Source organism: Mauremys reevesii, linkage group 8 (assembly GCF_016161935.1).
Source record: "Mauremys reevesii isolate NIE-2019 linkage group 8, ASM1616193v1, whole genome shotgun sequence".
In the NCBI taxonomy this organism is placed as follows: Eukaryota; Metazoa; Chordata; order Testudines; family Geoemydidae; genus Mauremys; species Mauremys reevesii.
Genome location: NC_052630.1, coordinates 36,615,590 through 36,638,631, shown reverse-complemented (window position 1 = coordinate 36,638,631; position 23,042 = coordinate 36,615,590). Strand labels below are relative to the sequence as shown.

General features: G+C 45.1%; 2 protein-coding genes across 3 annotated transcripts; both read right to left on the bottom strand.

Moving 5' to 3' along the window:
- Positions 1–5: 5 nt before the first annotated feature.
- LOC120369820 (protocadherin alpha-13-like) lies at positions 6–21,818 on the bottom strand. 2 transcript variants are annotated; one of them, XM_039483493.1, is made up of 2 exons: positions 19,380–21,818; positions 6–100 (listed from the first exon to the last, which is right to left on the bottom strand). In XM_039483493.1, the coding sequence occupies exons 1-2, from the start codon at positions 21,753–21,755 to the stop codon at positions 77–79; spliced, it is 2,400 nt and encodes a 799-aa protein (XP_039339427.1). In that variant the 5' UTR covers positions 21,756–21,818; the 3' UTR covers positions 6–76. The 2 variants fall into 2 exon arrangements, with proteins under 2 accessions (XP_039339427.1, XP_039339428.1); XM_039483494.1 differs by lacking the exon at positions 6–100 and adding an exon at positions 9,922–9,988.
- Positions 3,924–7,810, bottom strand: LOC120370170 (protocadherin alpha-13-like). Its single transcript, XM_039484461.1, is given in 4 exon segments — positions 3,924–3,944; positions 4,638–5,909; positions 5,912–6,066; positions 6,864–7,810. Coding segments are annotated over 4 exon segments (2,394 nt in total). The 5' UTR covers position 7,810.
- Positions 21,819–23,042: the final 1,224 nt, after the last annotated feature.

Sequence of the window (23,042 nt, the reverse complement as noted above, 5' to 3'; positions counted from 1 at the left end):
AATTGTCTTCAACTTCGGTGTATAGCTGATCGGGGCACAAACAACACCTTTCTGTCCGTTTTCCCCAAATCTTCGATTAAATAATATCTGCATATTTTACCTAAAGTTGTCATGTAATGTAAGTAAACAGCTACTTTAGTTATCTTGAAAAGCAACCGGTGCGCTAGCATCTACAATAACTACGATATGAAATGACACTGAGCTTCAAGTTATTCGTAGGGCACATGGCACAGATTTAGATGAGGGTTTCTTCCCCACCTTTAGAAAGTCTTTTAGTCAAGAGCACCGGATGGGAGTCTCTAGTATCAGACAACTATAATCATTCAGTTTAATTTTCTAAAAAGTGAAGAAAGATTAGTAGACTCTAACCCACCAAGAACATCAATAAGTCTCAGGTGTCTCCTAGGGGTCTTCTTCATGTCATTCATTTTGGAAAGCGACATATTGTCCCTTACCAGGCCGGTAACAGTATAAGCATGGAATGAGGCTGTAGATTCTGGAAGCGTAGCTTTCTTCTTCTCAGTGCTTCGAAATCACTCCACAAATCTCTCATCTGTAGATTCGACTTTGCCCTTTATTTAACTAAAGGTCTGCAAATTAGCTAACTGAATGAGAGACAAATTTAGAAGCAGAGCAGAGCTCTTCATCCAAAGCCCATACTCTATTGCTGGCTGCTCACAGGCACATGGAGGAAGAGAGGCCATCATCTTCCCTGTCTATGTTCTACGACAGAAAAAAACACTTCCGCCTGGACAGGGGTTCTTGTTTTTCTAGACAAGACACACCTCAGACACGTGCAAAGAAATTCCAGAAGAGAGGGACAAAAGGAATGCTCAAAACCAAAACCAAATACTGAAAATGAAGATTAGTGGTGCTTGTATGTGCTCTGCTCCCCTCATAAAGTTAATACCGCTCTTAAATTATTTTTAAAATATTAATAATTTGGAATAGTTAAGTAAAATGTGAAATCAGTCAGTAAAAGGGAAGAATATAGGATTATTTAGAAAGTATGAGATTGTTTAATGCCTATAACACAATTATGATAATTTACTTTGCATTTATCAGCATTGAATTTCATCTGCTGTTTTTTTGCCCAGTCACGCAGTTTCGGGAGATCCCTTTTAACTCTTCACAGTCTATTCTGACTTCACTATCTTGAGTAATTTTGTATTATCTGCAAATTGCCACCTTTTTCCAGATCATTTATGAATATGTTGAAAATAACTGGTCCCTGTACAGATCCCTGGGAAACACTACTATTTACCTCTCTCCATTCTGGAAACTGACCATTTATTCCTGCCTCTTGTTTCCTGTCTTTTAACCAGCAGCTGAACCATGAGAGGACCTTCCCTCTTATTCCATGACTGCTTACTTTGCTTAAGAGCCTTTGGTGAGAGACCTTGTCAAAGGCTTTCTGAAAGTCCAAGTACACTGTTATCTACTGACCATCTAAAAGCATTTTAGTAGATTGGTGAGGCATGATTTCCCTTTACAAAAGCCATTTTGACTCTTCCCCAATATATAATGTTAATCTACCTGATAATACTTATCTTTCAACCAATTTTCCTGGTACAGAAGCCAGGCTTGCCAGCCTGTAATTTCCATGGTCATCTCTGCAACCTTTCTAAATAATTGGTGTCACCTTAGCTATCCTCCAATCATCTGGCACAGATGCTCATTTCCGTGATAGGTTAGATAGGTTACATACCATATTTAGGAGTTCTGCAATTTCATATCTGAGTTTCTTCAGGCCTCTTGAGTGAATAGTGTATCATCTAGCCCTGGTGACTTTTTACTGTATAATGTATCAATTTGTTCCAAAACCTCCTCTATAGACACTTCAATCTGGGACAGTTCCTCAGATTTGTCATGTAAAGAGAATGGCTCAGTGTGAAAATCTCCCTCACAGTCTCTGCAGTGAAGACCAATGCAAAGAATTCATTTAGCTTCTCTGAAATGGCCTCCTCTTTGTTGAGTGCTCCTTTAGCACCTCGATTGCCCAGTGGCCCCACTGGTTGTTTGGCAGCTTCCTGCTTCTGGTGTATTTTAAAATAATTTTGGCTTTTGGTTTTTGTGTCTTTTCCTATTTGCTTTTCAAATTCTTGTTTTGGCCTGCCTGATTATACTTTAACACTTGACTTGCAGAATGTATGCTCTTTTCCATTTTCTGTAGTAGGATTTAACTTCCAATTTTTACAGGATAGCTTTTTGCCTCTAAATGGACTCTTTTACTCTGTTGTTTAGCCATAGTGGCATTTTTTGGTCCTCCTGCTATGTTTTTTAATTTTGGTATTCATTTAGTCTGAGCATCTACTATGGCATTTTTTAAATGTTCTCATGCAGTTTGCAGGCATTTCACTCTTGTGGCTGTTCCTTTTAATTTCTGTTTAACTGGCATCTTTATTTTTGTTTAGTTCCCCTTTTGGAAGTTAAATGCTAATGTGGGGGTTTTCTTTGCTATTTTCCCCCTTACACAAGGATGTTAAATTTAATTTTATTATGATGGCTGTTACCCAGTGGTTCAGCTATATGAATCTGTGCGACCATCTCCTGTGCTTCACTTAGGACTGTCAAGAATTCTCTCTCCCCTTGTGGTTTCCAGGACTAGCATCTTAAAGAAGCACTTATTAATGGTATCTAGAAACTTAATCTCTGCATCCTGGCTTGAGGTGATATGTACCCAGTCAATATGAGGATACTTGAAATCCCACCTTATTGTTGAGTTTTCTATTTTTATAGCCTCTCTAATCTCCCTGAGCATTTCACAATCATTGTCACCATCCTTGTCTGGCAATTGGTAGTATATTCCTACTACTATATTCTTCTTATTTAATCATGAGATTTCTAACCATAGAGATTCTATTGCACAGTTGAATTTGTTTAAGATATTTACTATATTTGACTCTGTGCTTTCTTCACATACAGTGCCACTCCCACAGGAGAACAACCTACTCTGTCATTACTATATATTTTGTATCCAAGTACGACTGTTTCCAAAGATTGTCATCATTCCACCAAGTTTCCGTGATTTCTATTATTATACTATATCCTCATTTAATACCAAGTTCATGGTATCAAATTCACCCATATTAGTATTTAGACTTCTAGCATTTTCATATGAGCACTTATAAAATTTGTCACTTTTTAGTTATCTGCCTTCATGTGATGTAACTGAATGGGACTCTTTTTCATTTGACTGTTTCTCTTCACTTTCTATCAGTACTATATGAAATAAATAAGAACTTTAAAAATCTCATCTTAATTTTTTCTTACTGAAATAGGGATACAAATGCCCACCAGACATGTTACAGACAATGTCTCAAATTCAGATTTAAAAAAATACCAAGTAAGCAGGGCTGGCTTTAGGCCAATTCGATCGATTCCCTGGAATCGGCCGCGCCTTAGGCTCTTTTACATTTTTTTTACTCACCCCCACGCCCCTGGCCAGAGCGCTGGCCGGAGCACGGCACGCCCCGCGGCCTGGGCCGGAGCTCCGGCCGGAGCGCGGCAGCCCTGCGGCACGGCGACCCCGGCCGGAGCTTCGGCAGGACCGCCGCAGGCAGCCTTGCGGCCCCGCGACCCCAGCAGGAGCGCGGCAGCCCCGAGGCCCCGCTCTCTCGGCCGGAGCGCAGCAAGCCCCGCGGCCCCGCTACCCCGGCCGGATCTCCAGCTGGAGCGAGGCAGTCCCGCGACCCCGGCCTGAGCTTCGGCCCGAGCGTGGCAGCCCCGCGGCCCTGCGACCCAAACCGGAGAGCCGCAGCCCCGCGGCCCAGCTCTCCCGGCAGGTAATCTGAAGTGCTGGCGAAGACTGGGAGCGCTGCCCGCTGAGTACAAGCCCCGCTCCCCCCAGGAATCGGGCCCTGCAGCTGCTAAAGCTGGCCCTGCCAGTAAGGACTCACCTTTCCAACGGGATTTTGTGTAAACTAATGCTTCTTTTCTGAAGCCTGAGGGACATTGGGATTATCAACAATAAAAACATTTCTGGATGAGATTTTGCTCAAATGCAAACAATTTTAGATTTTTTTAAGAATAAAACCAAATTCACACAAAGGACAGCACATATGAGGATGTTTTCACGAATACCATGCAGACCTAAATTTGTAAAATACCTTCCTGCGAAGTATAGGATCACTGAGAAAAGAAACACACTGGAGCAACCAGACTTTCTTAGCAACCACACAAATGCTGAAAGTCATATTCATAGAGAAAATCTAGGGTAGATTTCTTTAAAATATGAAGAAACAGAAATTAGTGAAAGGGAATAAACCCTAACGTAAATACGTGTCGGGTAACGTGCTAATAAGATTATATCTATTTCCACCAATGGAAAAGACGTTCACCATTTATCTTAAAATACTAGTATGATTTTTTAAATGAACAACTTTACCCTTAAATTTGCTACCGCAAAGGAGTTTATATCGACTCATACTATTAATAAAAAAGCCATCCCCATAAAAAATTACCGCTCACTTGCTTTCCAATAGCCTGTTTGGAAAATTTTGCTAAACACGATTTTTACGTAAATCATGGTTTTCACCTAGACCACATTATGAAATCCTAATACTGTAGACAATATAAAAATAGTGTAAAAAACTCTTATATCTCATATATGTTTGTGAATGAACTACAAGACTAACCTGTCCATCACAGATTAGCTGCTCCCGTTTCCAGTTCCCCTCAATCTTCGAAGAGGGAGGGAAGTTGGGGCTGAAAACCATGAGGTCATTCTTGGCGGTGCCTTCCCCTACACACAAGTTCCGGCTCTGGCGCTGGGAATAGGACCAACTCCCCACCTCGCTCGAGCACACCACGGTGGCTTTCCCAGGACCGCACATCACTTCCGGACCCGGGCGGCATCTCAGGCCAACGTACACGACAATCACCAGCACAAACAGCCCGGACACCGAGCAAATGGCGATCATTAAAGACACGTTCATGTCAACCAAGGGCCCTTCGCTCCCGCCCCTTGGCCTCGAGTCCCATTTCACAGCCTGGGGACTCTCCACCAGGGACAGGCTGACAGTGGCTGTCGCTGACAGCGCCGGCTCCCCATGGTCCTTCACCAGGATCACGAGTCTCTGGCTGGGGCCGTCCGCCTCCTCCAAGGCCCGCGTCGTGCTGATCTCCCCGCTGTACACACCCACCCGGAAAGGCCCCGCAGCCCCGGGCTCCTGCACTTCGTAGCGAAGCCACGCGTTGTAGCCGGAATCCACATCCACCGCTCGGATCTTGCCCACCACGTGCCCTGCGCCAGCCGACAGCGGAACCAGCTCGGGCCCGGGCGAGCCGCCGACGGAGCCGGCCAAGGACACTGCGGGCACGTTGTCATTTGCATCCAGGACAAAGAGCTGCACAGTCACGTTCCCGCACAGCGACGGGAACCCGGCGTCCCTCGCGCTCACCTGGAACTGCAGCACTTGCAGCTCCTCGTAGTCAAAGGGCTGCAGGGCATAGATGTGCCCGCTCTCCGAGTGCACCGAGATGTAGCTGGACAGGGGCTGCTCTCCCACGCTTCGCTCCACCACCCAGTAGCTCACAAAGGCGTTTTCCCTCAGGTCCGGGTCCGAGGCCGACACGGTCAAGAGATGGGCCCCGGGCGGGTTGTTTTCCTTCACAAACACAGTGTAAACGGGCTGAGGGAAAGCGGGGGCGTTATCGTTCACATCAGCGATCGGCACCAAAATGCTGCTGCTGGCCGACAGAGACGGGGCCCCTTCGTCTCTGGCTGTCACCACGAGCTTATATTCAGACACTCGCTCCCGATCCACGGCCTCCGCCAGCACCAGCGAGTGATAATTCTTAAAGGTGGAGACGAGCCGAAAGGGCAGGTTCGGGGGGATGGAGCAGGTGACTTTGCCGTTGTCTCCCGAGTCCCGGTCAGAGACGCTAATAAGAGACGCTAATAAGACGCTGTCCCCGGGGGAGCGTCCTCCGGCACCGGCAGGGAAAGGGAAGTCACGGCCAGCTCAGGGGCGATATCGTTCACGTCTAACACTTCCACCAAAACATTGCAGTGCCCAGCCAAGGGATGCGGATTTTTATCTGTAGCCTCGATTTGAATCTCGTGTAAACTAGTGTCATAGGTCTCACCCCCACTTGGAGCTGTTGGGTTCCAATGTGGGGACCTTCCTTGGTTTCCCTCTAAACTAAAATCCTAGTTTAGATCTAGTAAAAGCTGCCACCACTCAATCAGGTATGTGGATTGAGACACAGTCCTTCCCCAAAATCCTAGGGGATTCCAAGAGCCCCAAATCCATGGAGTTCTTACACCCAGGAGAAATAAACCATTCCCCCCCTGCTTCCTCCCCCTCCCTTTTCCTAGGAGAGACACCGGGATTTAACTACAGAGGGATACCTCCCCCTCCCCTTTCCCTGAGAATCCACCCAAAGAAAGATCAACCAAGTCCTTAATAGAAAAGAATTTATTAAAGAATAAAAAGAAAAGTCACTGTCTCTGTAACCAAAATGGAACAATACAGGGTCTAATTTATCAATCTCTGGAGAGAATCCCCCCTCCTTTCTTTCTCAGTAAAAGCAAAGTAACAGCAACCAGGAATAAAGAATTTCCTTTAGCAAACACACAATTGCAAATATAGAAAGCAACTCAAAAGACTAATCCGCCTTTTTAATTAATACTCACTATTAAATAGTAGGAACTACTCCAGGAGAAGTAGATCCTCTGGCCTCTTTTAGATCCAAAGAGAGCTATGAGCAAACAAGGAACACAGACAAAAGCTTCCCTCCACAGAGATTTGAAATTATCCTGTTCCTTGATTGGTCCTCTGGTCAGGTGTTTCTCAGGTTACTGAGCTTGTTAACCCTTTCCAGGGAAAAGAGACCTTAACCCTGATCTGTTTATTTATGACAACTAGTGTCTTCGAAGTCCAGTTTTCCATTCACTCTCAGTTCACCACTCTTTGAATCTATGCTAAACATGGAGCTTTCAGTGAGCGGAGTGACACTGCGAACTGAATATATAATATCCTTAATTATTCCCTCATCCGAATCTGTAGCGTTTAGTTTAATTACTAGTGATCCGTTTGGAGCATTTTCTAGTAACTGGACTTTATAAAGTGACTGATTAAATACAGGCGCGTTATCCTTCACATCCAGTACCGTGATCACCAGCTGAACTGTGCCGGTGAGCTCCGGTTTGCCCCCGTCTGTGGCAGTGAGTAATAAACGATGCTCAGGGGTTTCCTCTCTGTCCAGTGGTTTCCTTAATACAAGGACTAACGATTTACTTTTTTCATCATTCGTTCGCATGTCTACAGTAAAATGCTCGCTTGGGCTGAGTTTATAGGTTAGCAGAGAGTTTGTTCCAATATCTGCGTCTGAAGCGCCCTCTAGCGGGAAACGTGAGTCGGGGAATCTCGATTCTAAAATAAACAGATTTTCTTTACTTTCAGGGAACACAGGAGCGTTGTCATTTATATCCTGTATCTCCACTTCCACGTGAAATATCCTCAGGGGTTTGTCCACTATCACCTCCAGGTCAATGGCGCACAGGGGGCTCTGGCCGCACAGCTCTTCCCTGTCTAGTCGCGAATTAACAAACAAAACGCCGCTCTGCAAATTTACCTCAAAATAGTCTCTCCTGCCGCTGGAGACCATCCGGAACATCCGCGACACCAGCTCCGCCGCCTCCAGCCCCAGGTCCTGGGCCAGGCGGCCCACAAAGGTGCCGTGTTTGGATTCCTCCGGCACGGAATAACGGACCTGGCCGCTGCCCACCTCCCAGGCCGTGTGCAACAGAACCAGCCGCAGCAGCTGCCTGGTTACCAGGGAGTCTCGCCGGAGAAGGGCCATCGCGGACACCGGGCGGTGTCGCTTATCCAATAAAATCCGAGTTTTTGCCAGATAATAAGTATGCTTTAATATATCGGTCCACGTCTATGTAGAGGTTTAATTCAAGTCCAATGTCAGGCAATGCTGGTGAATATCTGATTTGCTGCAGATTTTAGTATGGGGACGGGGGGGAGGAGCTGTATTTTTCCCTTTCTATGGGTACGTCTACACTACGGGACTATTCCGAATTTGCATAAACCGGTTTTATAAAACAGATTTTATCACTAAACACATTAAATCGGTGGTGTGCAGACAAGCATTTCATGCCTTTTTCCCTGGATTGCCCTGGCAGATGCCATAGCATGGCAATCATGGAGCCTGTGTAGCCTTTTGTGACTGTCACCGTATGTGGACTAGATGACAGCAGCATGCTTTTGCTTTTGCATGATAGCAGGGATGGTAATCAGCCATATTGCACCATCTACCATACCATAAATTGGTAATAAGATGATTGTGTCTACCAGTCCTTTTGCACTGTTCCATTTGCTGCTGTCATAAGTGCCTGGCTGCAATGACTCCTGAGTCAATCCCTCCTTTTTGTATCTAAAAATAGAATCAGTCCTGCCTAGAATATGGGCAAGTCCCTAGTCCTGCCTAGAATATGGGCAAGTGTACTAGAGAACCACTGTATCAGAGAACCAGAGAGCACAGCTGCTCTGTGTCAGATCCTGCAGAAATTATGAGCTGTATTCTATTCACAGGTGCTCCTGCAACAACCCCACCTGTTGATTCCGTTCTTCCCTCAGCCTTCCTGGGCTACCATAGCATTGTCCCCACTTGTGTGATGAAGTAATAAAGAATGCAGGAATAAGACACAGTGATTTGTTAGTGAGATATGAGTGGAAGGCAGCTCCAGCTGCTATGATAGTCCAGACAGGACAGTAAGGAGTGTGTAGGAGAGGAGCCCAGCATCCCTCTGCTAGTTCAGGGCACTTGAATCTTTTCTTTACACATGAAGGGTGGGGCTGATGGAGCTCAGCCCCTGTTTCTATGACGATGATGGTTATCAGCCATATTGCACCATCTACCATGAAAATTAGGACCAGGCACCCTTGATCGACCTAACAGATGCTGGTCATCATGGTTACCAGTCCTTTACCAGCTTTGCCAATAGGCTGATGATGAGGACGGGTACCAGTCGTATGCACCATCAGCCAAGTGCTGCAGCATCGGGTCTATCTGCAGCATTCAGTAAAGATAGGGTGACATGTTAAAGAGTCAAGAGAGGATTGTTTTCCTTTCACTTCTGGGGTGGGTACACTGTGTTTGACCCTAGAAGCATTTGGAGCTCAGCCAAGAATGCAAATACGAGACTGCAGGAACTGTGGGATAGCTTGAGTCCTCCAGTCCATGCTATGGCGTCTGTCTGGAGATTTTTAAAAATGATTTTGAATTTCGTCTTCTGTAACGGAGCGCTGATAGAACAGATTTGCCTGCCCTTACAGCGATCACATCCGCATGGTCCATGCTTATTTTGATTTTTAACTGCATCGCCACCCGTGCTGATCGGAGCTCACGCTGGGCAAACAGGAAATATTCAAAAGTTCGCGGGGCTTTTCTGTCTACCTGGCCACTGCATCCGAGCTCAGATTGCTGTCCAGAGTGGTCAGTGGTGCACTGTAGTACAGAAACCGGTTTAAAGAGCCATTAAAATCGATATATGGTGCCTCCTAGTGTGGACGGTTGTGGCGTTAAATCGGTTTTACGCTCGTAAAACCGATTTAAACGCCTAGTGTAGACCAGGCCTGTGAAAACGTATTTTTAGTCGACAGCGGCACCTTGTGACATATATATATATAAAGTCCGCTACTAGCTATTTTTTTCCTTATATTTAAACATTCTTAACTTTCTTCTTGTCATAGACACTGTTTAATCATTATTCCGTGGCCTAATATACTGATCTTCCAAATAGTTCCCCTTTTTCTTTTCTGAAGGAAAGAAATCGCTTAAATTATGTTTATGATTTTATTGGTAAATATCAACTATTTTGAACATGTTTTTGAAGATTTTCTTGACATCAGACTTTAACTTCAGAGCAGACAATCGTCAAAGATCTGGAACAAGTCTAATACTGGGAGATTTCTTTCATAAATTCTGTTTTGTTGAGGTGTGGCTGTTGAAACTGCTGTAGTCAAGATAGCTGCAAACAATATTATATTAGTGATATTTAGTTTAATGTCTAAATTAATTGTATATCAGACTTGTTTTCACTTTGGCAAACAGAGAGTCTCTATAACAGGTGCTTATGGATCTTACATATATCTGAATGCAGACTGGAATAAAGTAGTGATGAATATATAACAGAGACAAGGTAGGTGAGGTAGTATCTTTTGCTGGATCAACTTATGTTGGTGGGAAGGACAAGCTTTCGAGATTCACAGAGCTTTTCGTCAGATCTGGAGAAGATAAGTGGATTGTCCAAGCTAAATACCCGGTGGAACTGATCCTTAAGCATAAGGGGTTCACACAGGTTTAGGAGCAAGAAGAGCTCTGTGAAACTTAAAAGTGTGTCTTTTCCACCAACATAAGTTGGTCCAATAAAATAAATTTATTTACCACATCTACCTTTTCTCTCTCATATCCTAGGACAAACTCAGCTCCAGCAACAATGCAAACAATTATGAATATATACACTGCTGCCCATTAAGTTCATTTGGTGGCCCCTAGTTCTTATATTATGGGAACAAGTAAATAACTTTTCCTTTTTCATTTTCTCCACACCACTCATGACTTTATATACCTCTATCATATGCCCCCTTAGTCTTCTCTTTTCCAAGCTGAAAAGTCCTAGCCTCTTTAATCTCTCCTCATAGGGGACCCATTCCAAACCCCTAATCATTTTAGTTGCCCTTTTTTGAACTTTTTCTAATGTCAGTATATCTTTTTTGAGATGAGGAGACCACATCTGTATGCAGTATTCAAGATGTGGGCATACCATGGATTTATATAAGGGCAATAAGATATTCTCCATCTTATTCTCTATCCCTTTTTTAATTATTCCTATCATCCCGTTTGCTTTTTTGACTGACACTGCACACTGTGTGGACGTCTTCAAAGAACTATTGATGATGACTCCAAGATCTCTTTCCTGATTAGTTGTAGCTAAATTAGCTCCCATCATATTGTATGTATAGTTGGGGTTATTTTTTCCAATGTGCATTATTTTACATTTAGCCACATTAAATTTCATTTGCCATTTTGTTGCCCAATCACTTAGTTTTGTGAGATCTGTTTGAAGTTCTTCACAGTCTGCTTTGGTCTTAACTATCTTGAGCACTTTAGTATCATCTGCAAACTTTGCCACCTCACTCTTTACCCCTTTCTCCAGATCATTTATGAATAAGTGGAACAGGATTGGTCTTAGGACTGATCCTTGGGGAACACCACTAGTTACCCCATTCCATTTTGAAAAGTTACCATTCATTCCTACTCTTTGTTCCCTGTCTTTTAACCAGTCCTCATTCCCTGAAAGGATCTTCCCTCTTATCCCATGACAACTTAATTTATGTAAGAGCCTTTGGTGAGGGACATTGTTAAAAGCTTTCTGGAAATCTAAGTACACTATATCCACTGGATCCCCCTCGTCCACATGTTTGTTGACCCCTTCAAAGAACCCTAATAGATTAGTAAGACATGATTTCCCTTTACATAAACCATGTTGACTTTTGCCCAACAAGTTATGTTCTTCTATGTGTCTGACAATTTTATTCTTAACTATTGTTTCAACTAATTTGCCCCATACAGACATTAGACTTATTGGTCTGTAATTGACGGGATCACCTCTACAGCCCTTTTTAAATATTGGCATTACATTAGCTATCTTCCAGTCATTGGGTACAGAAGCTGATTTAAAGGACAGGTTACAAACCCTAGTTAATAGTTCTGCAATTTCACATTTGAAGTCTTTCAGAACTCTTGGGTAAATGCCATCTGGTCCCAGTGACTTGTTACTGTTAAGTTTATCAATTAATTCCAAAACCTCCTCTAATGACACTTCAATCTGTGACAATTCCTCAGATTTGTCACCTACAAAGGATGGCTCAGGTTTGGGAATCTCCCTAACATCCTCAGCCATGAAGACTGAATCAAAGAATTCATCATCACTTTATCATCTTTAAGTGCTCCTTTTGTATCTGGATCCGTCCAGGGGCCTCACTGGTTGTTTAGGAGGCTTCCTGCTTCTGATGTACTTAAAAAACATTTTGTTATTACCTTTTGAGTTTTTGGCTAACTGTTCTTCAAACTCCTATTTATCATTTCTTATTACATTTTTACACTTAAATTTGGCAGTGTTTATGCTCCTTTCTATTTACCTCACTAGGATTTGACTTCCACCATTTAAAAGATACCTTTTATCTCTCACTGCTTGTTTTATATTGGCCACAGACGAGCTAATTCCAGTCTTGTCTCATTATATTTCAATACATATAAGTTAGTTGTTGTGACAGTAATTGTGAGTGAAGTGAATCTGAAAACACATAGAAATAGTTCCCCTTTGCATCTCTGGGGCTCATTTTATTTTGTAAGATGATATATTTCAGAATAAAATTTCCCCTTTGCGTCAGTTCATTCGCTGCGTTCTTTTTACAGGCTTCTTGATACAATATGACATTTTATAAATTCTCTATTTTTCTATACAAATGAGCGGGTGGCGGTCACGTGAGCCCAGGTTCTGACGGCTCTATACAGCCACAACTCTGCTCCTGAGCACTCATCGTCACCCCCAGAAAGAAACCTAAATGCCCTCACATCCCTCCAGAGCACTGTCTCCTCAATACAGGCGACGAAACCATGGAATCGATTCCAATCGCTATTTGCTCCTAATCAGAATCTACTTCACGGTGGGCTTCCCATAGCCACACCACAGAGCGCCGTGGAGGAGATATCCAGGCTGGCGTATTAACTGAATGAAATAATACCCAAAATGTAAATCAGATGGAACACGTGAAACATTCAAAATAGGTTGGTGCTGTTTCAGCTTCCCTTAAAGACATTAAACGGTATCAAGGTCTTACAGGAAAGGCTGGTGGAAGCTGAAGCTCAATTAAAGGGAAGAGGAACTTGAGGATAGAAAACTGGCAGGAGGCATAAAAATCGGCAAGATTCAGAATGACTAATTAAAAGTATTTACCAAAGTGGATGATGTGGAGTGGAAGACAGAGTCTGGACTTCAAATCTGCATTTAACAGGTTTACCAGAAGAAAACGGAAGCAGTAACATGCTCTCAGGTTATGGGCTCCCCTGTTAATGATTTATTTTCTGTTAAGGGGTTTAATTGATCTGTTATTTACCTGTTATTGATCTGTTATTTACCTGTTATTGATCTGAAAGGCCCTCCAAAGGCCAGGAGACTAAAATTACTCCAGGAAAAAGGTCTAACACGGTGATCATGAAATGTTTAAAATTCCAGGATCGGGAAAAGATTCTTCATCTGAAGAAAGGAATGTTGTCTATCACACACTGTAAGTAACTCAGGTATTTTGCATGTCAGTGCAGAGACCCTATGTAAAAGAATGTTTTGTATTTCTGTTTCAAAAATATGAATAGAAAGAGCTTCCAGATTCTGAGCTTTTAGAGGCTTTAAGCCTTTTGGGCTCTCTGCTGTATTGCAGATTATATGCTCTTCTGGACAGGGACTATCACGGATTAAATGCTGACACGATGCATAGCATGGATTTGCTCTCTACTAATCTGAATTGCTGTGGGTACTTTACAGTGATAATATTTCCTTCCTTTTAAACACAAGATGCCACATATTTCCCCACATAATTGTCACAGCTAGAGGTAAAGTGTCCAGGAACCCAAGAAGCCAGCATGTCATAGATACAGCATTTTTCTTTAAAAAAAAAATCTTAAATCAGAGTTTAACAACGAAATGGTAAGTGTGTCATATCGCAGTACAAGCCAGACCAGTTACAGGGCTGTGTCACCCCTGCCCTGTAACCTGGGGTGCTTTGCGATGTCTTGCTGTTGTAGCCTCCAACCTGGACAACTCACAACCAGCCACCAGCATTCAGATCACTCCCAGATGTGTTTGTGTAACTGCAGCCTGCCAGTCACATCCTGGCTCTCACCAGTCTTGGTTATACAGCAGGGTTATCCCAACACACTTCAGGTCCTGGGCTTTCCCCCAGAAATGTATGTTTCGTACTGCTCAGCCCTCTCCTTAACAGTCTAAATATAAAAGAGCCATAACTTTAAACTCATACAGGCCAGATTCCCCTATGAAAGCTGACTTTTTCTGGGACATCAGCATCTAAGAGAATTTGCCTATGCCTTCGAGTCAAATCCAAAGTATTTATTAACTTTGCACCCTCCCCCACACAACAAATCAAGTAGGTTCTTCTCTATCTGGGCTGTGGGGTATGGATCAAGTTAGATGATGGCATTCATCCTTCTAAAACCCACACAAAATCTCATGTTTTTATCCCTTTTGGATACCATTACAACAGGAGACACCCAGGAGCTTTTTGATGTAGTAATCACTCCCATGTCTAGCATGCTCTCCATCTCCTCCTGAATTGGTCTTTGCATTTCTCCTTTAGCATGGTATGGTCTTGTAATTTTAATGGAATGCACTATTTTGGTGGTTAAACCTGGCAGCTTGGAAAATACCCGCCTGTGGTATTTCAAGGGTCAGTATCTCCTGCTTTTGGGTTGTGTCCAATTTCCCCCTCCTCCAAATCTCAGTGCTCTCCAGAGGGGTTTGTTCCTTACTCTCCCTGACCAAATTAATTAAAGGGGAAGTAAATGTTCCCTCACCAGCACAACAAATCATATTCATTGCCATTTTTCTGTCTTTAGACTTTTGACTCTTTTCAAGGTTCTGATGCATTAATTCCATCATAGCCTTTAAAAAGACTTTAAAATGAGTGACATGGTCCCTCACAGGCTATTCCGGCTCTTCTGTACAACCCTTCCTTGAGTCTGAAATTAAACCTAAGGGTCCCCTCACCTGAATCCCATAAAAGAGATCAAAGGAGGCAAACATTGTAGACTATTGGCGTATGTACCGGTAAAAGAAGGGAGTAACATATCCCACTCATTCCCTCATCAAGTAATGTCCAGTCTCAGGATAGACTTTAATTTTCCATTGAATCTTTCTACCAGACCATGGGTTTCTGGATGATAGGGGAAGGCTTTTATAAGACTCACACCACACAACTCCCATAGCTGTTTGAAAACTACAGACATGATCATTTGGACCTTTCCCTGACAAAATTTTTCTGAGAAAACCAACTCTGTTAAAAAGGTTATTAGGGCAGTAGCCATGGTTTCAGCTTCTATGTTAGATAGAGCTGTGGCTGAAAGGTACCTGCTGGCAAAATCCACCACAATCAGTATATATATTTTAATTTCTGGAAGGTCTGGGTAGGGGTCCCACAATATCTACAAATACTCTGGCAAACACCACCTTAATAATAGGCAAAGAGCATGTCAGATGTTTTGCACTGTCCCTTTAACCTCTAATTCTTTTGACATAAAACATAAATCTTGCAGTAATCTTTCACCATCTAAAAAATGTGAGTTCAATAGAAATTCTGTTTTAGCCTATCACAAGGTTCTCTCCACTCCTAAGTGTCAAGCAAAGGGACAATCATGAGCTACCTTCAGCAACTCCATCCTGTACTCAACAAGCACCAGTACCTGCTTGTAAACCACCATAGGGCATCAATTTTTCCCTATGGGAGCCTCCTTGTACAACAAGCCTCTGTCTAGAAAAAATCTGCCCTTTTCTTCCACAGATGGGGTATTATTCTGAGCCTTATCCCTCTTCTTGTCCAGGGAAGGATCACAAAAAATTCCTTGTGAGTCTCATTTATGTTAAGACCAGACTCTAGCAAACAATGGGATCTCCAAACCCCTCCTCCAGGGACAATCTGTTACTTTCAGCTGACAAAGTGCATTTTCACCCCCCTCAAAGCCTTCCCTGTTGTCCAAGACAAGCCAGGCAAGGCAAAGCCATAGTCCTTCTGACTGCAAGTATGATATTAACCTGCTTAGACATGACTAAAATATCATTACAAATTGTGGGAAGTAGATTTCCAACATTAACAACATCACTTTTAAAATTCTTGCACTCAAGGTAGACCTTGGCCAATGGTACAGTTATAGGGAATTCAGCCAAAGCTGATTAAACTTTTACCAGAAGTCTGTCATCCTCCCTTATCAAACTTCCCTTGACCAAAATGAATTGGGATGCTAGGTCCCTCCAGAGTCCAGCCCTTACAATCTATGCCATTTACCTGAGCATTTTTTATAAATGTGTCATTACCTCTCAAGACTCAATCGTAATATAGATTTCAGAGGGGTATCTGTGTTAGTCTGCATCAGCAAAAACAATGAGGGTTCCTTGTGGCACCTTAGAGACTAACAAATTCATTTGGGCATAAACTTGTGTGGGCTCTAACCCACTTCATCAGATGCATGGAGTGAAAAATACAGTAGGCAGATATAAATATACAGCACATGAAAAGATGGGAGTTGCCTTACAAAGTGGGGGTGTCAGTGCTAATGAGGTCAGTTCAATCAGAGTTGATGTGGCCCATTCCCAACAGTTGACAAAAAGGGGTGAATATCAACAGAGGGAAAAATTAATTTTTGTAGTGCTAAGGAGGCCAATTCAATCAGGGTGGATGTGGCCCATTTCCTACAGTTGACAAGAAGGTGTGAGTATCAACAGAGGTAAAATTACTTTTTGTAGTGACCCAGCCACTTCCAGTCTTTATTCAGACCTAATTTGATGGTGTTAAGTTTGCAAATTAATTCCAGTTCTGAAGTTTCTCGTTGAAGTCTGTTTTTGAAGTTTGTTGTTGAAGAATGGACACTTTTAAATCTGTTATTGAGTGTCCAAAGAGATTGAAATGCTTTCCTACTGGTTTTTGAATGTTACAGTTCTTGATATCTGATTTGTGTCCATTTATTCTTTTGTGTAGAGACTGTCCAGTTTGGCCAATGTACATGGCAGAGGGGCATTGCTGGCACATGATGGCATATATCACATTGGTAGATGTGCAGGTGAATGAGCCCCTGATGGCGTGGCTGATATGATTAGTTCCTATGACGGTGTCCCTTGAATAGATAGGCAAACAGAGTTGGTAACAGGGTTTGATACAGGAATTGGTTCCTGGAGTTAGTGCTTCTGTTGTGTGGTGTGTAGTTGCTGGTGAGTATTTGTTTCAGGTTGGGGGGCTGTCTGTAAGCAAGAACTGGCCTGTATCCCAAGGTCTGTGAGAGTGAGGGATCATCCTTCAGGATAGGTTATAGATCCTTGATGATCCCCTGATTGCCCACCCTGAACCTCTGCCCCATCCAACCACCCTCTCCTCCCTGACTTCCCCCCAGGACACCCCCACTCCCTTAACCAACCCTCCCACTCCCCCCCCCCTTATCAGCAGCAGGAGCTCTCAGCCACGACACCCAGCCAGAGCCACCTGCACTCCCCATAGTGCCCATCAGGAGCGGCAGGCCAGAGCACAGCCTGCATGGCGGCGTGGCTGTGGGAAAGGGGGGACAGTGCGGGAGGGGCTGGGGACTAGGATCCCCAGCCAAGAGCTATGGGGCCAGGAAGAATGGTCCCGTGGGCTCGATGTGGCCCGCAGGCCATAGTTTGCCCACATCTGTTCCTCATCCATAGTGGCTAGGATGCTAATTTTCCCTCTGTTGATACTCACATCCCTCTGTTGATACTTTCTGGTCAACTGTTGGAAATGGGCCACATCCACCCTGATTGAATTGACCTCGTTAGCACTTGGTAAGGCAACTCCCATCAGGGGCGGCTCCAGCCCCCAGCACGCCAAACGCGTGCTTGGGGCGGCAAGCCGCGGGGGGCACTCTGCTGGTCGCCAGGAGGGCAGCAGGCAGGTATCGTTAAACTGAAAGGTACCAGACGGGCAAGTGCACTCGCGGTCAGCCAGCCTTTGGCGGCATGCCTGCGGAGGGTCCTCTGGTCCCACAGCTCCGGTGGACCTCCCGCAGGCAGGGCCGGCTCCAGACCCCAGCATGCCAAGCACGCGCTTGGGGCGGCGTCCCAGCGGGAGAGCGGCAGGCGGCTCCGGTGGACCTCCCACAGGCATGCCTGCGGAAGGTCCGCTGGGACCGCGGCTCCGGTAGACCTCCCGCAGACGTGCCTGTGGAGAGGCCACTGGTCCCGCGGCTCTGGTGGAGCATCCGCAGGTGTGCCTGTGGGAGGTCCACCGGAGCCGTGGGGCCAGCGGACCCTCCACAGGCATGTCTGCAGGAGGTCCACCAGAGCCGCGGGACCAGCAACCGCTAGAGCGCCCCCCCCCCCCGTGGCGTGCCGCCCTGCTTGGGGCGGCGGAAATCCTAGAGCCGCCCCTGCCCGCAGGCGTGCCTGCGGAGGGTCCACTGGTCCCGCGGATTCGGTGGAGCCGCGGGACCAACGGACCCTCCGCAAGCACGCCTGTGGGAGGTCCACCGGAGCCGCTGGACCAGCGACCAGCAGAGCACCCCGCATGGCATGCCGCCATGCTTGGAGTGGCTAAATGTCTAGAGCCACCCCTGACTCCCATCTTTTCACGTGCTGTATACTTATACCTGCCTACTGTATTTTTCACTCCATGCATCTGATGAAGTGGGTTATAGCCCACGAAAGCTTATGCACAAATACATTTTTAGTCTAAGGTGCCACAAGAACTCCTCGTTGTGAATCCTAATATAGTTTGCAAGGATTTCCTTCTGCCCCTGGAGCAATGGTAGTGGCACTCACTGAAGCATGTGGGGGAGTAGATCATGGTGTTACTTTAAGCCTCAGGCAATTTAGTTTTATATGATCTAGCTGTTTAGAGAGGAGATGAGTGAGAAGGGACATGATACAAGCATATAATATAATGAATGATACAGAGGAAGGTCAGTGAATTACTCTGGTTTCCCACTTCTCCTCATATAAGAATTAGGGGGGCATTCAATAAAACTGAGGAGGAACTAATTGTAAACTAAAAAAAGGAAGCATATTTTTGCACCATGATCTATCCACCTATGGAACTCTCTACCAGGACACATTACAAGAGCTGGAGTTTCCTGGGACACAAAAAAGGATTAGATGTCATCTAGATAATTTAAAGCCAGTTACTTTAGATATAATAAAAATTCAACAAAAGGGATATCAGACCTAATGTTCCTGGACATAAGCCAACAGCTAAATGCCAGGAGTTAGCACTGAGTTTCAGGTATAGTCAGGTTATCCCATAATTCTCCATTTTGGACATCCCTGAACCTTCCTCAGAAGCATCCCTAACTGGTAACCGTCAGACACAAGATACCAAACTGAAGGGCAATTGTTCTGATACAGCATAAATATCACTACCTTTTCATTCCCAAAAATAAACTACCACTGCAATTAAAATATAGAAACTGTCCTCATAAACATCATAATCATCTCTTCTAAAGCAATACAATCAGGTTTAATTTATTTCTATTACATTTTCATGGAAAACAATCCTGTCAATCCACATTAACATCTCAAAATATTTGAATACCTAATAAATATAGAACAGATTCATGAAACTCACCTCGCCAGATGAATTTGGTGCCAGCTCCTGTTCCTTCACTGTCCCACTTTTCTCTGCACAGTTAGGGAAGTTGGGGCTGAAAACCATGAGGTCATTCTTGGCGGTGCCTTCCCCTACACACAAGTTCCGGCTCTGGCGCTGGGAATAGGACCAACTCCCCACTTCGCTCGAGCACACCACGGTGGCTTTCCCAGGCTCGCACACCACTTCCGGACCCGGGTGGCATCTCAGGCCAACGTACACGACAATCACCAGCACAAACAGCCCGGACACCGAGCAAATGGCGATCATTAAAGACACGTTCATGTCAACCAAGGGCCCTTCGATCCTGCCCCTTGGCCTCGAGTCCCATTTCACAGCCTGGGGACTCTCCACCAGGGACAGGCTGACAGTGGCTGTCGCTGACAGCGCCGGCTCCCCATGGTCCTTCACCAGGATCACGAGTCTCTGGCTGGGGCCGTCCGCCTCCTCCAAGGTCCGCGTCGTGCTGATCTCCCCGCTGTACACACCCACCCGGAAAGGCCCCGCAGCCCCGGGCTCCTGCACTTCGTAGCGAAGCCACGCGTTGTAGCCGGAATCCGCATCCACCGCTCGGATCTTGCCCACCACGTGCCCTGCGCCGACCGATAGCGGAACCAGCTCGGGCCCTGGCGAGCCGCCGACGGAGCCGGCCGGGGACACTGCGGGCGCGTTGTCATTTTCATCCAGGACAAAGAGCTGCACAGTCACGTTCCCGCACAGCGATGGGAACCCGGCGTCCCTCGCGCTCACCTGGAACTGCAGCACTTGCCGCTCCTCGTAGTCAAAGGGCTGCAGGGCATAGATGTGCCCGCTCTCCGAGTGCACCGAGATGTAGCTGGACATGGGCTGCTCTCCCACACTTCGCTCCACCACCGAGTAGCTCACGAAGGCGTTTTCCCTCAGGTCCGGGTCCGAGGCCGACACGGTCAAGAGATGGGCCCCGGGCGGATTGTTTTCCTTCACAAACACCGTGTAAACGGGCTGAGGGAACGCTGGGGCGTTATCGTTCACATCCGCGATCGGCACCAAAATGCTGCTGCTGGCCGAGAGAGACGGGGCCCCTCCGTCTCTGGCTGTCACCACGAGCTTATATTCAGACACTCGCTCCCGATCCACGGCCTCCGCCAGCACCAGCGAGTGATAATTCTTAAAGGTGGAGACGAGCCGAAAGGGCAGGTTCGGGGGGATGGAGCAAGTGACTTTGCCGTTGTCTCCCGAGTCCCGGTCAGAGACGCTAATAAGAGCCACCACTGTCCCCGGGGGAGCGTCCTCCGGCACCAGCAGAGAGTGAGACGTTATTGTTAACTCGGGGGCATTATCGTTAACGTCTAACACTTCTACGAAAACATTGCAGTGCCCGGATAATGGGAAATTACCTTTGTCAGTGGCCTCTACTCGAACTTCGTGTAATTTAGTGTTTTCGAAATCCAGTTCTCCATTTACACTGATCTCTCCAGTATTTGAATCTATTCTAAAGGTGGCACTTGCATTGGGTTGAGTAACACCGCGAAGTGTATATAAAATATCCTTATTAATTCCCTCATCTAAGTCGGTTGCGTTCACTTTCATTACCATTGTTCCATTAGCTGCATTTTCTAACAATCGAACCTTATAACTAGACTGATTAAAAGAAGGCGCGTTATCATTCACATCCAGCACAGTGATCAGCAGCTGAACTGTGCCGGTGAGCTCCGGTTTGCCACCGTCAGTGGCTGTGAGTAATAAATGATGCGCAGGGGTTTCCTCTCTGTCCAGTGATTGCTTTAAAACAAGGACTAAAGATTTACTTTGCTCTTCATTAGTTTGCACCTTTAGGGTGAAATATTCACTTGGGCTGAGTTTATAGGTTAGCAGAGAGTTTGTACCAATATCTGCGTCAGACGCGCCCTCTAGCGGGAAGCGCGAACCTGGAAGCGTTAGTGATTCTGCTATACTCAGGTTTTGTTCATTTACCGAAAAAGCAGGAGCATTGTCATTTATATCCTGTATCTCCACTTCCACGTGAAATATCCTTAGGGGTTTGTCCACTATCACCTCCAGGTCCATGGCGCACAGGGGGCTCTGGCCGCACAGCTCTTCCCTGTCTAGTCGCGAATTAACAAACAAAACGCCGCTCTGCAAATTTACCTCAAAATAGTCTCTCCTGCCGCTGGAGACCATCCGGAACATCCGCGACACCAGCTCCGCCGCCTCCAGCCCCAGGTCCTGGGCCAGGCGGCCCACAAAGGTGCCGTGTTTGGATTCCTCCGGCACGGAATAACGGACCTGGCCGCTGCCCACCTCCCAGGCCGTGTGCAACAGAACCAGCCGCAGCAGCTGCCTCGTTACCAGGGAGTCTCCCCGGAGAAGAGTCATTGCGAATGCGAAGAGTGAAGGCTAACAAATAAAATCCCAGTTTTTGCCAGAAAATTAATATGTTTTATTATATCCTGCCACGTCTTTGCAAAGGTTTAATTCGATCCGTATCAGGCAATGCTGGTGAATATCTGATTTGCTGCAGATTTTAGTATGGGGACGGGGGGGAGGAGCTGTATTTTTCCCTTTCTACGAAAATGTATTTTTAGTCTACAGCGACATCTTGTGGTGTACATATGAAGTCCGCTGCTAGCTATTTCTTTTTGTTATATTTAATCATCATTCCTCACACCGCCTTCCGCCCCCCCCCCCCCATTATGGTATAAGGACTCTTGATCAACTTTACTTAATTATTGGCTCTAGTCTATTTTTTTTAGATTATCCTATCATCGGAACTTAATTTCAGACGGAATAATCGTTAAAAGTCTGGAGAAATGCCGATACTATGGGCTGTAGTACATGACGTCTAATTTTTTTGCCATCCCTGAGTTGAAATTCTTGTAGTCTGGTATCCGCACCCAATATTAGTGTTAGCCAAGTTAGTAATTAGATTAATGATCGCTAATTCTTGTTTTCTATTTCGCAAAGAGGAAATCACTGTATAAGCTGACTGTAAATATATAATATGGTTTTTATACTTATCTGAATGCAGAAAGTGAAAGATGGAAAAGAAGGTGTTCAATATAAGGAAAAGTAATACATCATTCTTGTTCGGGTTTTAAAAAAGTATACGTTCATTTGAAAACTTTCCAACGTATTTTACGAAATGCATTGGTGAGTCCCTTTACAGGCAATGACTGTACCACAGAATGGAACTAACAAGTCACACTGAACTATAATAACTACAAATACATGTAAGTTAGGTCTTGTGACAGTAATTGTTAGTGAAGTGAATGTGAAAACACAAGGGAAATTTTCCCTTTTGCCCAGCTGGGTGCTCGTTTTATTTTGTAAGATGATGTATTTCTGAATAAATATCCCCATACCGTTACTTCATGCCCGATGTTCTTATTGCAGATTTAAGAATAATATGAATTTTGCAAAATCTCTAGCTGTGTTTCTAAATATAAATTATTGGGTAGACATCAAGTGACTCTATTGTGACAGATCGCTACAGCCAGAGCTCTGCTCCCCCAGTAATGCCTCGCCTCTAGAAAGCAACTCAAAAGCCCTCCAGAACTTTCCCTCTAGTTTAGAAGATGGCTGAATTTAAAACCAGTCAACAAAAACATAGTGGCCTGGAAATTCGGATCTTCTCCAGTCAAAATCCACCTGATGGCGGGTGTC

What these genes read in the sequence shown, in the direction of transcription:
- LOC120369820 (XM_039483493.1), bottom strand. Translation starts at nt 21,755, where the DNA reads ATGACTCTTCTCCGGGGAGACTCCCTGGTAACGAGGCAGCTGCTGCGG. An exon ending in CACCAAATTCATCTGGCGAG is followed by an intron (nt 101 to 19,379) that starts GTGAGTTTCATG and finishes TGACAACTTTAG; the next exon opens with GTAAAATATGCAGATATTAT.